This window comes from Phyllostomus discolor, chromosome 5 (assembly GCF_004126475.2).
Source record: "Phyllostomus discolor isolate MPI-MPIP mPhyDis1 chromosome 5, mPhyDis1.pri.v3, whole genome shotgun sequence".
Classification (NCBI taxonomy): domain Eukaryota; kingdom Metazoa; phylum Chordata; class Mammalia; order Chiroptera; family Phyllostomidae; genus Phyllostomus; species Phyllostomus discolor.
In genome coordinates, this window is record NC_040907.2 from 58,107,581 (window position 1) to 58,121,632 (window position 14,052).

At 34.0% G+C, this 14,052-nt stretch overlaps 1 protein-coding gene across 28 annotated transcripts in view; it reads right to left on the reverse strand.

Moving 5' to 3' along the window:
* The window catches only part of FUBP1 (far upstream element binding protein 1), a 34,566-nt gene that overhangs the window by 1,825 nt on the left and 18,689 nt on the right, over positions 1 to 14,052 (reverse strand). For 6 of the 28 annotated variants that reach the window (XR_004903238.1, XM_036026322.1, XM_036026321.1 and 3 more), the window contains 5 exons: positions 11,236 to 11,373; positions 9,222 to 9,296; positions 3,531 to 3,590; positions 3,306 to 3,451; positions 691 to 737 (listed from right to left, as the gene is read on the reverse strand). Coding sequence is in view for 25 of the 28 variants with exons in the window: in XM_036026322.1 (XP_035882215.1) it covers positions 691 to 737; positions 3,306 to 3,451; positions 3,531 to 3,590; positions 9,222 to 9,296; positions 11,236 to 11,373 (466 nt within the window). In the remaining 3 variants the exon portion in view is untranslated. The other 22 variants (XM_036026330.1, XM_036026329.1, XM_036026325.1 and 19 more) reach the window with 13 other exon arrangements.

The window sequence follows — 14,052 nt, forward strand, 5'->3', positions numbered from 1 at the left end:
CAGTTATTAAAGTATAAATCAGAAAAATATTGGTTGCTATACAGATTATGAAAGGTTATTTGCTATACAGTTAACATTTCACTGATGCACATGCCTTTTGTCAAAATATACTGCCAGTATTCTTTATAATCTTCTTTTCAGTGTATATAAAAGTTATAAACCCAAATTGTCTAAAAAGGAGTCACAATAAAACTCTCACCCATAATGTCCTTACTGAATGAATTGCTATAGTTCAAGAATAAGAAAAAAACCCAAAGACTCCACTGGCTTTGGAGGGAGAAGAAAATATCCTGTCAATCTTAAACAGACTGTGAAGGCTGTTGAAGTTTCTGATCAAGTGACTTCCTAAATCTTAACATCTATGTAATTGTCCTTTCTCAATTTTAACAATTCTACTATATTTGGAAAAAGATTACAAAAAGTTTGGATGTAATTCAATTACAGCAGCAATCTACTCATTCCTTTCATTTTAATAAAAAAAATTAAAATAAAAAAATAACATTAACCAGAAATGTAAACAGTTGTTTGAACAACTTACAGACTTTCCACTGAAATAGTAGCATAAATAACAAAATACATTTTGGGGAAGCAGTAGCAGATTGCTTTTGAATACACAACCACAAAAACCTCACAGGGACAACATTAATGTACTGAAATATTTATTTATATATGTCCTTAGGTTGTGCTTACCTGTTGCTTTTTGCAGCAGAACCTAAGGTGGAAGGTCTGGGAAGGCACTGTGAAGCATAAATAATTGCACTGTTTGCAATTAATAAAGATTTTAAACCTTAAATGAATCAAAATCAACAGCCTCCAATTTGTGAGTTATGATACTGAATCCAACTGAACTATTTCTTCAGTTTAATTAATAAATGTACCACTTTCCTAAAAGGTCATCTATAAAACAGTATCATGCAAAATACTGAAATCATTCATGTCAATACCCTACTCTTACAGATAACAGATAACTCCTTAACTATTAAGCTTCAAACTAGAACTATATATCCGTATCTACATCAGGGTAAGGAAAGTCACTCTAAGTTCTATAAAACAATCAAAAACATTTCAAAATATCCACAATGAACTGTACTGCTAATTTTCTACTCTAGGTAATCTCAGCATTACTCTTGCACATCTTCCTTTATAGTATATTCAAAACAAATGGTGCTCCCCACCAATGAAAGAACTAATACATATTTATGAAATGGTGTTATAATTGCTACATTGCTTTATATAATTGCAAACTGAAAACCACTTGTCTGATACATTTCAACTCTTTCATTAATATATAAAATATGCATATCTTACACTGAAAAACAATATAAGGAGCACCAATGAGTAATATTATTCAACTTTTTAAAGATCAATTTTCTTTAGCTATAGCTAAAGCATATAAAAAATACTTACCCATTAAGCTCACTTAAAAAAAAATACAGACCTAGGTATTATTCTATGTTAAATTAAGAAGCAGTTATGGTTTTCCAAGTTATCAGCACTGTATTCCAACATAATATTCACACAAAGTATGGCATTTACATTATGTGGAACATTGACAAAAAGATACTGTTGCAGTTCATCAATTTGTCATTCTGATGTACTTACAGTGCAATGCTCCTTGAAGGAACACAATCAAGGATGATACACAGCACAGTCCTCCTCACCCCTACAGAGCTAGTTCTATACTGGCTGGATCAAACCTGCACTTCAACAGACAATGGCAAGACAGACTGTATTTGCATGTAGTCTAATATATTAATGCAAAGAGCCAACAAATATGCAGAGTAAAACAATGGATTTCAACAAAATATCAGAACTTCAGCATGAGTGTTAGAGTAATAAAATGATTTCAAATACATAAAAAAATTAAGTTGATTCAATGACTGGACTTGTGCATTTACAAAACAAAGCTTATCTATACTGCAAAAAGAAAAATAAAGAAAAGAAAAAAGCTCAAACATTTCCGTACTCCAATAATACTTCAATGGCAGATGCATTGTAGCTATTATAGTTTTTGCATACTATTCACTTTTCTACCCTAAATTTAGGAAGAAACACACTAATATCGTACACATTGAAAGAGTTGCTTTACATGAAAGAACTATTCTTATTAAACTATTCATATTCACTATCTAAAAACTGTTTAAAATTAGTTATGCTGAAACAGTCTTGGAAATCAAGTAATTATCAAATTAAGAACAGAAAGGTTAACTGTTATAGCAGCTGTACAGGTCTGAAACAGTGGTCATGTATAAAAGGAAATTTCACTGTTAATGCAATGGAAGTATGCCAAAAGATCATTGTACACACATGCAGTTTTTAATCAAACAGAAGGAAAAAAATGAAGATATCAGGATTACTTGTGCTGAAACAGCCAAATGTAATAAATGGAAAAGAGTCTCCAATCTATTTCTATACTGCAAGGGGGAAAAAACATGCCAGTGTTTAAAAATTCAATTAATAGTTCATGGGGAAAGCTTATATATTTGTGTATATGTATCTTATCACTGCTAAGAAATTATGAATCTTTTAAATACCCACATATCCAACTTACCGACACAGGAGGTTTCATATCATTTATTGTAAAGCACAAAACAGGCATTTTAAAAGTGAAAGTATACATTGAAAAAGTACATTTATATCACAAAGCATTGACCACATAATAGTTGCAAATACATTTGCTGGAATGTGTACATCTACACTAAATACTAAAAACAAACCAATTTTCATTTCTACACAGAAATATTAACCTCCTATCAGTAGTGATAGATATTTTTGTACATTTTCAAAAAAAAAAAAAAACCACTATTTTAAACCAAAAACAAAATTAAGATCTTCATCAAGTCGTCTGCATCCATATATTTAACAAAGGTATTTTTCCCCCACACAATGAAGCAAATACTGTATTGTCCACTTCTTATTATTGGCCCTGTGCAGAAGAGATACATAAGAAATACACAAAAAGTTAAAGAAAATCCTTTAAATGGAGCTAACTCAGGAGTGAATCCTTTAAGAAAGAAAAACTGGTTAATATAAATGGTGGTGGCTTCTTGCATGATTTGCAAATCCCTGGGGGGAAAAAAATTTATTTGTAAAATGAAAGACATTATAGAAATATTCATCACTTAGATGCCAGAAAGCATTATTAAAAAACAAAACAAAACAAAAACCCAAAGAGTACACAACAGTCTTTCATTTAGTTATACTTTGCCATATAAAAATTAAAAAGGCAAACATAATCCCAAACAGACAAAACAAACATGCAGAAAACATGACTGGAATTTTTAACATCAGCAAATTTATTATACCTGAGGTGCTGGAGGATGCTGTGGCATTCCCTGGGGGCTTGTCTGGGCATAGTAGGCTGCTTGCTGTCTATAGTACTCAGCCCAGGCTGCACTATAATCTGGCTGACCGCCTGGTGGAGCACCAGTAGGAGCAGGAACTGCTTGACCTTTGAGAAAACATAATACTTTGTTGCTGTAACCACAATTAAAAGCCCAAAAGAATCTCATTTCTAATAAAGACAATACCTTGCTTCTTGTAATATTCCTCCCAAGCCTTTGAATAATCCTGTGTCTGCCCTTGTTGACCTAAAAAAAACCCCTTCAATTTTAATACAAAATTATATCCACTATAAGTACAGCTTATAAAGACAAGCAGAGGAGCAGAATGGCTTTTGTTGTAAGTATTCACCAGTGTCAGAAAACTACTGTAATTAAAAAAAATTTAGAATGTTATTTTTTTTGCCTTATCACTACTAAAAACACAAACAAAATCATCCACATAGTTTTAACTAAGAAAGGTAAAAATGTAGGCCTAATGTAACTATTAATGTTCTAAATTTGAGTCTGAAAGTACTTTAGGTAAGCAGTCTTTGGTTCCCAGGTAGTGAATGGTGGACTGGGGTGCACTATATTTTTGGTCTCTTATACATTTGGATATGCTACATTACAGGTTTTATATAAAGTGCAAATCCTCAATAGAGAGAGAGAAAAAAAGTTTTTCAGACACCAAAAAATCCACTTAAAATTTTTAATACAGTATGTTCAAATTACAATACAATTTTATTAAAAATAACCCGATGAAAGATATCAAGAATAATTACCAAAGAGGTCCTAAGCAATAAGATCAAAGAAACAAAATTCAACAGTTTTCATGAGCAGGTGTTTTGACTAGTCAGGGCAATTCCTCTGAATTAAGAGACTGAGGGACATAACCAAACATAATGCACAAACCTCAAACGGGCTCCAGATTAAAACAAAACTACACACTAATATCTACAAAAAAACATTTTTCTGACAACCAGAAAAATTTAAATATGGTTTGTACACGTTGCTATTATTGAAATAATTTATTTAGAGCAAATAGTCTGCAACTTACTTTGAACTCAGGAACAAAAAACATGTATACACACAAATACATATGGCAGACTTTTACAAAATGGTGAATCTGGTAGAAAATATAAATATGAGTATTTACTATTCTATTTTTCCAGTTTTTCAAAAGGCATAAAAATTTTGAAATAAAAAGTTGAGAAAGAAAATTTTTCCTATTTAGCTCTTTTATTTGAAGAGAATTTTATTTAGTTTGTAATTCACATGGCTGTATAAAGTTGCAGCTAAACAAAAAATACTGAAGCACAGACATAAAGAAAGCTGCTTTTATGTTTGTTGAATCTTTCTAATGAGGCAACCTTAAAGAGTTATGCACCACAGGGTGTATGTATGCAACAGCATACAGCACACATGATGGTGGTATACTCTACAACCTGGGTAAGTGCACTCTTATGATGTTCATACAATGGAATCACCTAAGAATAAATTTCTCAGCAAGTATCCCTGTTAAGTGATGCATGACAGTAGTTTTAAGTAGGCTATTACCATTACAAAACTGAAAACTGGTCAAATAAAAGCAACTGAGTGTTGTAAAAGTTAAAGATTTATGATTATCTTTAAAAATGCATTAAAAAACCCTCTTCTATGGGCAAAACACATAGAAATCCCATAATATAAACAAAAGTCTCAATTTCTGTTTTCCATATTTCTTTACAAAAAGGATCTGAGTTTTAACATTTTGCTCTTATGAGAAAAAACACTTCACACAAATTTGAAACAGGTTTTCGTTATTTACACAACTGCCCAATATGCTGGTACTAACAGTAATAAAACCACACAAGGTCTCATAAAATGTACATTTGAAAACCTGCTGATCCGAAGTCAAACCTGGTTAAGGAAGCAATAATTTCCACTTTGGGTTTAGAGAAGCAACTAAATGTCATTATTAAGAGATGCTCATTTTATAGGCAGAAACAGGAAGGCACATCAAGAAAATACATCAAATGCAAATGTTCCCTAAAAACAAACAACCCTTCAGACTCAACCACATGAAAAATAAACATGTGGTAGGTCATCAAACATATGACATTCCAATGAAGTTATCTAAAGAAACACTCCTTGCATTACTCCAACCTGAAGGGTTCATGTGATTCATTTTGTCTTGCTGAAAGTAGGAAAGAACTCTACCTATCTAAACCTACTTATTTTTTTAAGATTGTATTTATTTTATTTTTAGACAGAGGGGAAGGTAGGGAGAAAGAGAGGAAGAAAAAGAAAGATCAATTTGTGGTTGCTTCTCACATGCCCCCGCCCCCTACTGGGGACCTGGCCTGCAACCCAGGAATGAGCCCTGACTGGGAATCAACCATATCAGCAGGTAACCCTGTGGTTTGCAGGCCAGCACTCAATCCACTGAGTTAACACCAGTCAGGGCCTCTAATCTGCTTATGATTTGGCTGTTCCCTGGCCTTTTGCACCTCTTTGCCCTTTTTTTGGACATGCCCTTAACTTGCTCCTCCCTTCATTCTTTTCCTCAGTTCAAAAACTATTTGATGGCAGGTAGTGTAGTTTATCACTTAACATTCACATATAGCTTCACAGTATATAAAGTTTTATTTTAACTTAATTTCATTTTAACAGGTAAGACTTGCTCTATAGTTCATATCTAACATTCTATTATAGCCCAAGAGCCAGCCTTGCTTGAACAGATTTTCACTCTCACTTATCTCTATAGACCAGCAACATTCCCACAACTACTCTCTCCACTTTTAAGCTTACAATACCACATACTAAAGGTTAAAGTCCACGATATCAGTGCTTACTTAATATTATAATGGCCTTTCTCAAGTCAAACTTTTCCCCCAAATGCCTTCATCTTCCAAATAGGAATCGACTGTGTCTACTTTAAAAATCTGTTTGTTCTCTTTTGAGTGTTATTATTTAAATAGTTTCCTTCATTCTAGCTTCAAAAACATCTACCCCAATGCCTCGAATGCTACCACTGCCTAAGGGGACTTAAAATTTCCTTCCTTAACTCTCTAGAACCTCATTAAGAATTTCTCTCCTGAATTCTCTTAAGAGTTAATCCTCTTAACTCTCAAAAATTGTTTCAGAAAACAAAACTAACTTAAAAACTTAACCTGCATGTTTCAACAGAGGTTTATTTACTAAGAAGCAAAAACAATGATAAATTCACAATGTTAGTGTGGATTTTCTGTTCTTGACAAGGAAAGGTGAAATTAGGCTTCACAGCTGGAAGCACTTGCCTCACTTGGTGAAAAGGGCACTGAAGTGGGTTATCAGAATGAGCAGGTTCCTAGAAAATCCTAGCCCTGGCACTGGAAGGATAAAACTTAGCTTTTCCAAATAAAGGAATTAGATTAGGAGATAAATATCTTTGTCTCCCTGATATTTTATTACTTACTCCTTTCTTTCTTTTCACTTAAAAAGCTCAAAGACTGTTATTAATGTTTTAAGGACTCTTATTTGTGGTTACTCTAAAAAGGTCTTAAGGACAAGCAACGAACCTTGTTGTTAGAGTAGTTAAGCAACCAATCATTTACAAAAAGAACTTCAATAGGAAAAAAAATCAATTAATTTTGTATCTTTCATTAAAAATCCAACAACCTAACATTATTTCCATTAAGATAACAGAATCATTCCATTAGTCCACTTTATTCATAAAATTAACAGCCTGAAATAACCTCGGTCAAAGACACATTAAATTAATGAACAATATGCAGCATTACTTTCCCGAAGTCATTCTAACAATAACAATTATTTTTCTTTCTTTAAAATCAGCTGTGTAAAAAATCCTTATCACCAGGCATATGTAGTTTTATATAAAGATTAATATAATCACCCTTTTGGAAGTATTTTTCTGTGGAAAATGACATTTTCTGATAAAGAAAACATTAAAATTCATAATGAGAATCACAAGTAGACTGTATCTTAAGAAAAAATTCTATTATCTGTATACTTCCTTTTTATACCAGTGAAGGATGGGCAAGTTTATCTGTTAGCTTTCATTTATGAACACTGGCTATGGTGTAAGTTGTGTTATTTGTAAATGACTAAGAGCATAAACATCTGAAAAACAACCCCTCCCCCCACACTTGTCTGGAAGTAAAATATCAGGTCCTAAATGGCCCCCGAGAAAGGCAAATTTTGGAGAGAGACTTGGGACTTAGATGATCCTCTTAAGGGTCAAAGTCTGGTTCCACCTCTTAGTTCCACCTCTATTTCTCAGCCTGCACATGTAAAGTGTCAGTCAAAATTCAGTTTTCATTCACAGCAGTCTGTTAGCATATTTGCAAAATACTTAACAACTATACCCTCCATTAGAATAACTAGAAGGGCAATCGCATTCTAGGCATCTATCACTATGTCCTCTACATTTACTGAAAGAAAATGGCCTTTCTAGTTGACTGATTGTCCTATTCCACATACGCAAATGTTATTTAAGTAACTTCCTCTGTCACTGTAGGTTACTTCCTATCTGCTTATTTTGGAGCAAAAATCAGTAGTCTTCCCCTCATCTACAGTCAACCATGGTCAGAAATATTAAATGGGCCCTGGCTGGCGTAGCTCAGTGGATTGAGCGCAGGCTGCGAACCAAAGTGTCGCAGGTTCGATTCCCAGTCAAGCCACATACCTGGGTTGCAGGCCAAGGCCCCCAGCAACTAACTGCACATTGATGTTTCTCTCTCCCTCTCTCCCTCCCCTCCCTAAAAATAAATAAATAAATTTCTTTAAAAAAGCATTATATATTAAAAAAAAACATAAAAAAGGAGAAATATTAAATGGAAAATTCTGGAGATAAACAATTTATGTTTTAAGTTGCACACTGTTCTGGGTAGCATGACGACATCTGGAGCCAACCCACTCCTCCCCAGAATGTGAGTCATACCCCTTTATCCAGCATATCCACAGTCTATGCTCCCTGTACCTTAAGTCACTTATAGACATCTTGGTTATGACAGCAATTGTCACAGTATTGTAAGTGACTATATTCAAGTAACCCCTATTTTACTTCATTGTCCTATTTTATAATTATTGTTGTTAATCTCGTATGGTGCCTAATTTATAAATTAATTTTATCACAGGTATGTATGTATAGGAATAAATAGTATACATATGGTTCAGTACTATCTCTGATTTCAGGCATCCACTGAGGGTCTTGGAATATAGTATATCCCCTGTGGATAAGGGGATACTAGTATAATACCACAACCAATTTTCTCTGCAATTCTAGAATTTAACCTTTGCCATTTTAGCTTTAATCATATATATATTTGTCTCTGACAAAAATGTTAATATTCAATATTGTATGTGTCAATATGGAAATTTTGATTTGCAGTTAGTTAAGTGGGTTAACAAATAGATTTAGAAATAAAAATGTTTCCTTGATATGAATCACAAATTTAACAATTATCATTCATAATGGCCTTGAAATATCTGAAAGTTCAGTGATTTTGGAATGCATCCTTGCTCAACTATTCTTTTAAGATTAAAAAAAATTTTTATTTATTTATTTTTAGAGGGAAAGGAAGGGAGAAAAAGAGGGAGAGAAATATCAATGCGCAAGAGATATATTGACTGGATGCCTCTCACATGCCCCCAACTGGTGACCTGGCCTGCAACCCAAGCATGTACCCTGACTGGGACTCAAACCAGCAACCTTTTGGTTCCCAGGCTGGTACTCAATCCACTGAGCCACACCAGCCAGGGCAGGACAATTCTCTTAAGATTTTAAAATTAATCACTGAAAGAAAAAGTAATAAAAACATGACACATACATGCTTTTATCAAAATCTTTAACCTTCCAGGGTAATATTTACTAAATGCTTCAACTTAAATGTATAAAAAAAGAAATGTAGGACATACCCATTTTCTTGTAGTACTCTTCCCAAGCCTTGGTATAATCAACTGGTCCAGCTGGAGCTGGATTCTGTTGATCTCCTTGTTCCAGGGGAGGAGAGAAAGGGAAAAAAGGGGGGGAGGGGATCAACATTTTAAAAGACAATTTTGACCTTTTCCTGGAATGGAAAAGTTGGAAGTGACCTGTCATAGGGAAGGAGGGGGGAGGGAGAAGGGCTGCATGAGTGGTATCCCTGCTGGTGTACCCTGAGGTATAGAGCTGGTTGACAGGGATGATGACCTGTGTATTTGGGAAGAGTAGTTACACTGAACATGTAAGTAGATTCATTTGTCCAATGAGAAAACATACCAAAGACACCAGGTCCTTCACCATTTATAAGCATGAAAAAGGGAAAAACTAGAAAGAAACTTGAAGACCAAGAATGTAATTGCAGGTGATATGAATGTACAGTGTAAAATATGTATCATACATGGATACTTGTGTTATTTTATGTAGTATGCATGTATATAAATTACATGGCTATGTATGCTGAAAGGAGCTAGAAGCAATGACACCTCACTAACAATGAACATGCTGAATTTGGTTTCTGAATACCATCATCCACTAAAAGAAATCACAGCTCCTTGGAAAAGTGGCTGATCTTGGGGCTGGAGACCAGAGAGCACAAAATGAGCATCTTATGCAAGAAAGCAAGAAAGTGCTTAAAGAATGACAGGGATGTCAAAAGGATACAGGAGCCATCTTGAAGGTAGCCCCGACTGGCCAAATCTAGGACAATTTAATAATTAAAATAACGATAGTATAAAGGTAAAGGGATTAGCCAAAGAACATATATGCACAACCCATATATACACAGACAACTGTATGGTGATGGCCAGAGGAAAGGAGGATGGAAAAACCTGTAATAGTGTAAACAATAAAAATAAGGTAAAAAATGAAATAAAACACAACCCATTAAGAATCCATACTGACAGAAGTAGGAAAACAAACAAACAAACAAACAAAAAACCCTACCCCTTCCTCATAGTAAAATATCAAGTAATAATGCAAAATAAATGAGGGAAACAAATTACTATCATAACTGTAGCTGAATGAAGCAAGTGTTATTCAATGAAGGTGACCCAATGGGTAGAAGTGCAATGAGCTACAGAATAATGGTCTACTCTCACTATAACTCAGAAAAAAAAATTTTTTTTTTCCAAAAAGAAAATAGGGTGATTTTATGGTATAGAAACCTAGCAGACACCAATGTGACCAAGTTATCATAGTTACCATCTTGATGGATGTAACAAGTCAACATTCTATGACCCTTGATGTAATACACTAAGCAGCACACACCGTAGTTTGAGGTATTCTTACCATACCATAAATAGGACCCCATAAGCATGACCTCGTCTTCATGACAAAAGGTTCAAGGGACCTCGATTGATTATCACCCCACCAAACAAAATGTCTACACTCTTTCTAACAGGGAAAAGACAATATTCCTGGTTGGTGAAACTGAAGAGACCTGACAACTAATAAAAATATGTTACCAGATGGGATCCTAGATCAGAATAAAAATTGTTGGGACAAGTGGTAAAATCTGAATTAAGGGTTGTGCACTGAGACGGTAATAACTTATCAGTGTTGATTAACTGATGTGGAGGGTTGATGATGGTTATGGGTTTTTAGAGTAATGTAGAAAGGTGTATTTAAGCCATACAGAAAGGTGTATGGTTCTGACAAAGTCTAATGATAATTGACATGATCACATGATAGAGAGGGTTATACAGAAAATGGGGGTGTCAATTGTAGATAAAACAGTAGTAACTAGGTTATCTGGGTATTCTTGTTCTCTAACGTATCTTACAACTTTTATGCAAGTTTGAGATTATTTCAAAGTAACTTATTTTTAAAAGAAAGTCTGGTTACTAAAGCTATAACTATTAGAAATTTTTAAGTATTGTACATGCACTTTATATATCATTCCAAACACAAGTTTTCATGTTTACATATATAAAAAAAATGTTTAGTTACCATAGTTACCTTGTCCATTGGTTTGGGTTGTAGTTGGTGCACCAGCAGGAGCTGCAGGTGGTGGCTGTGCTTGCTGTTGGTAATAGTGAGCATAATATGCAGCCCAAGCTGCTGAATTTGGATCAGTTCCTGCCTTAGCTAGAATAAACAAAAGTTCAAAGTTTGCATCTAAAGCCATCTATCTATCATCTATCTATCTATGCATCCACCCACCAACCCATCCACTACCCATTCAACCATCCTATCCCCCCCCCACCCTCTGGTGAATATATAGACCCCAAAATTAACTAGACACAAAAAATTGTAAGTGGAAACTTCCGAATTCTATTTTCATTGTTAACCTTAGCTTTTATAGAAAACTGAGGTTCAGAGATTAAGTGGCATTCCTAGGTCCTAGAAAACTAGTTGGTGGCAGAAATGGGGTAGGAATCTTTTGGCTCCAAATCCAGTGCTTTGTCTCAAAACATCCAGTGTTTTTTCTTAACCAGTTTTGCCTCAAGCACAGCAACAGTTCTCTGTGGCAAATGACTAAAGGAAGAGATTTCTAGGGTCTAACCTGAACAAGGAAGAAACAGTTATTACAGAACTATGAACTCTGTCCTGTCTTGTTTTCAATAAAAAGACAACTTAAAAATCTTTGAAAAAGAAAGAGATTAGCCGTATTTCATCTCATATTTCATAATGATTATCTTAAACATAAACCTGATATCATAACCCTACTTGAAGTCCTTCATTTATTCCCTAGAGTCTTCAGGATTGTCAAAAGCTCTTAAGTACAGCATATCATTCATTATCTTTAATGATTTGGACCGCCTGGATTATCCTTTCCATTCCAGCCTCATCTTCCCTCTTTGTCATTTTTCTAACACATGTTCTGGCCACAATAAACTGCTTGTACTTTTCAGAAGTTACCATGCTCCTATCTGAGCCTTTAAGCATGTTATGCTTCCTCTGTACTTGACTCACCTTCACAAAAATCAACTAATGCATTAACAGTTTGAGACCTCTCACTCAGAAATAGAAATCCTCTTATTGATTCTGTACTTCATACTAGGAATATCATATGGTATTACAGGTCTATCTTTATTAATTTAAATCCTCAAGAATTTATTTCCTTAGCTAGAGTTAACATCGATAATGTAATCTGTTTATAGCCTTTGTCCCAAATGGGCTGCAATTCTCAACTGCCTAATAAAAGTGAATAAAGTCTGGGAGAGGTGGGGGAAGGAGCAAGGATTTTTAGAGTGATATAAATCTAATGTGATACAATTCTAAGACATTACACCACTCTCCTAACCTTTCAGGTAAGAAATGTATTGATTGCTCTTCTATGCTGGCTATTTATGTCTCAATAATTACATTACCTGTATACTAATTAATAAAAATATTTTCACTCGACGCCAAGTCTGGACAGAGAAAGTGAGATAAAAAAAGTGATACTGGTACTCCTGAATGAGTGTTATGTATAAGAAAAACAGTCTTAAAGTCCATTAAAGCAATAGTAGAGAAAAGAAAAAAAATGCTATACAAGTCAAAAAAAGAAAACAGGCCTCATATTTACACATAACTAAGACACAGTGAGAACTTGCCAATATTCCTTCATCGTAACATTTATTCATGTATCATCATTTTATATGTAAGAAAACAGATTTTAGAGGGGTTCAAGAATTTGTTATATACCACAATTAGTAAGGTTAAGATTAGGGTTTATCTAGGTATGTTTCATTTTGTAGTCTAAGTTCTTGACTACTACATAAGTCCTTAACAGCCCATTAAATTTTTATAGAAACAGATTTTAGTTTAGAACACTGACTTTTACTGTTAATGTTAGACCAGAACGTTTAATCAAATTCACTATAACAATTTCATTTAAATCAGTTATTTGGTTTTTACATGTTAAGTCTAATATAAGCAATATTTAATTATGGCTATCTTTTAGCTAAATGAGTTCTTTCCTAATGGCAATGCTGAAAACTATATTCATTAACCAATTCTTACAGTGCTGACTTCACTACTACTCCAAGTGGCAAAATGAGATTGAGAGACCACTTCCCTATTCCCACTACCTACCCCAACAGTGCTACTCATAGGTGCAATCCTGCAGATCCAAGTTAACAAATACAAATCCACCCTTTAACTTGATCAACCTATTGAATCTCTTAAATGGTGATCCTTCTGTTTATCACACCACCCTAATTTGCTTACAAGAGGGAAAAGAAAGTTCTTTCATTCTCAAAAGACTAACTTTAGACTACTACACAGTAAAAAATATTTGACTATTAAGTCTTTCTGTAATAGTATTGCTAACACTTGGAATGCACTCTTCTGCTATAGAATGTAAACTATTCTTTGCATACACAGCTTCTAGCACACTGAAGTTGTTTCTTAAGTGAGTGGATGTTGTGGTTATTGGGTGACTGCCATATGCCATCACATTCCTAAGAACACACTTCCCATGAAATTAAAGTATGTTTTATAATATGGGGACCACATTTAAGTACCAGAATGTTTCATCTAAATGATTTTAGTTTTTAAAAATACAAATACTAACTAGTGTTAATATGTTAGGAATCCTTGATTTAGTACCTTCCTTAAAACTACTCCAGTAAAAGAGGCCTAAAAGGTAGGTAGTAGGTAAGAGAAAAGGATCATCAACAAATGTTACTTGGTTTAGATAAATGTTCCTTTGACCACGATAGAAAGAAAACTACATAGTGAGAGACAGAAAAATCGAATAGAATGTAATATATATAAAATCCAGATATGAGCAGAGAAAATACAGAACAAAATGTATTTTAGAGTTCTAACATACAGATA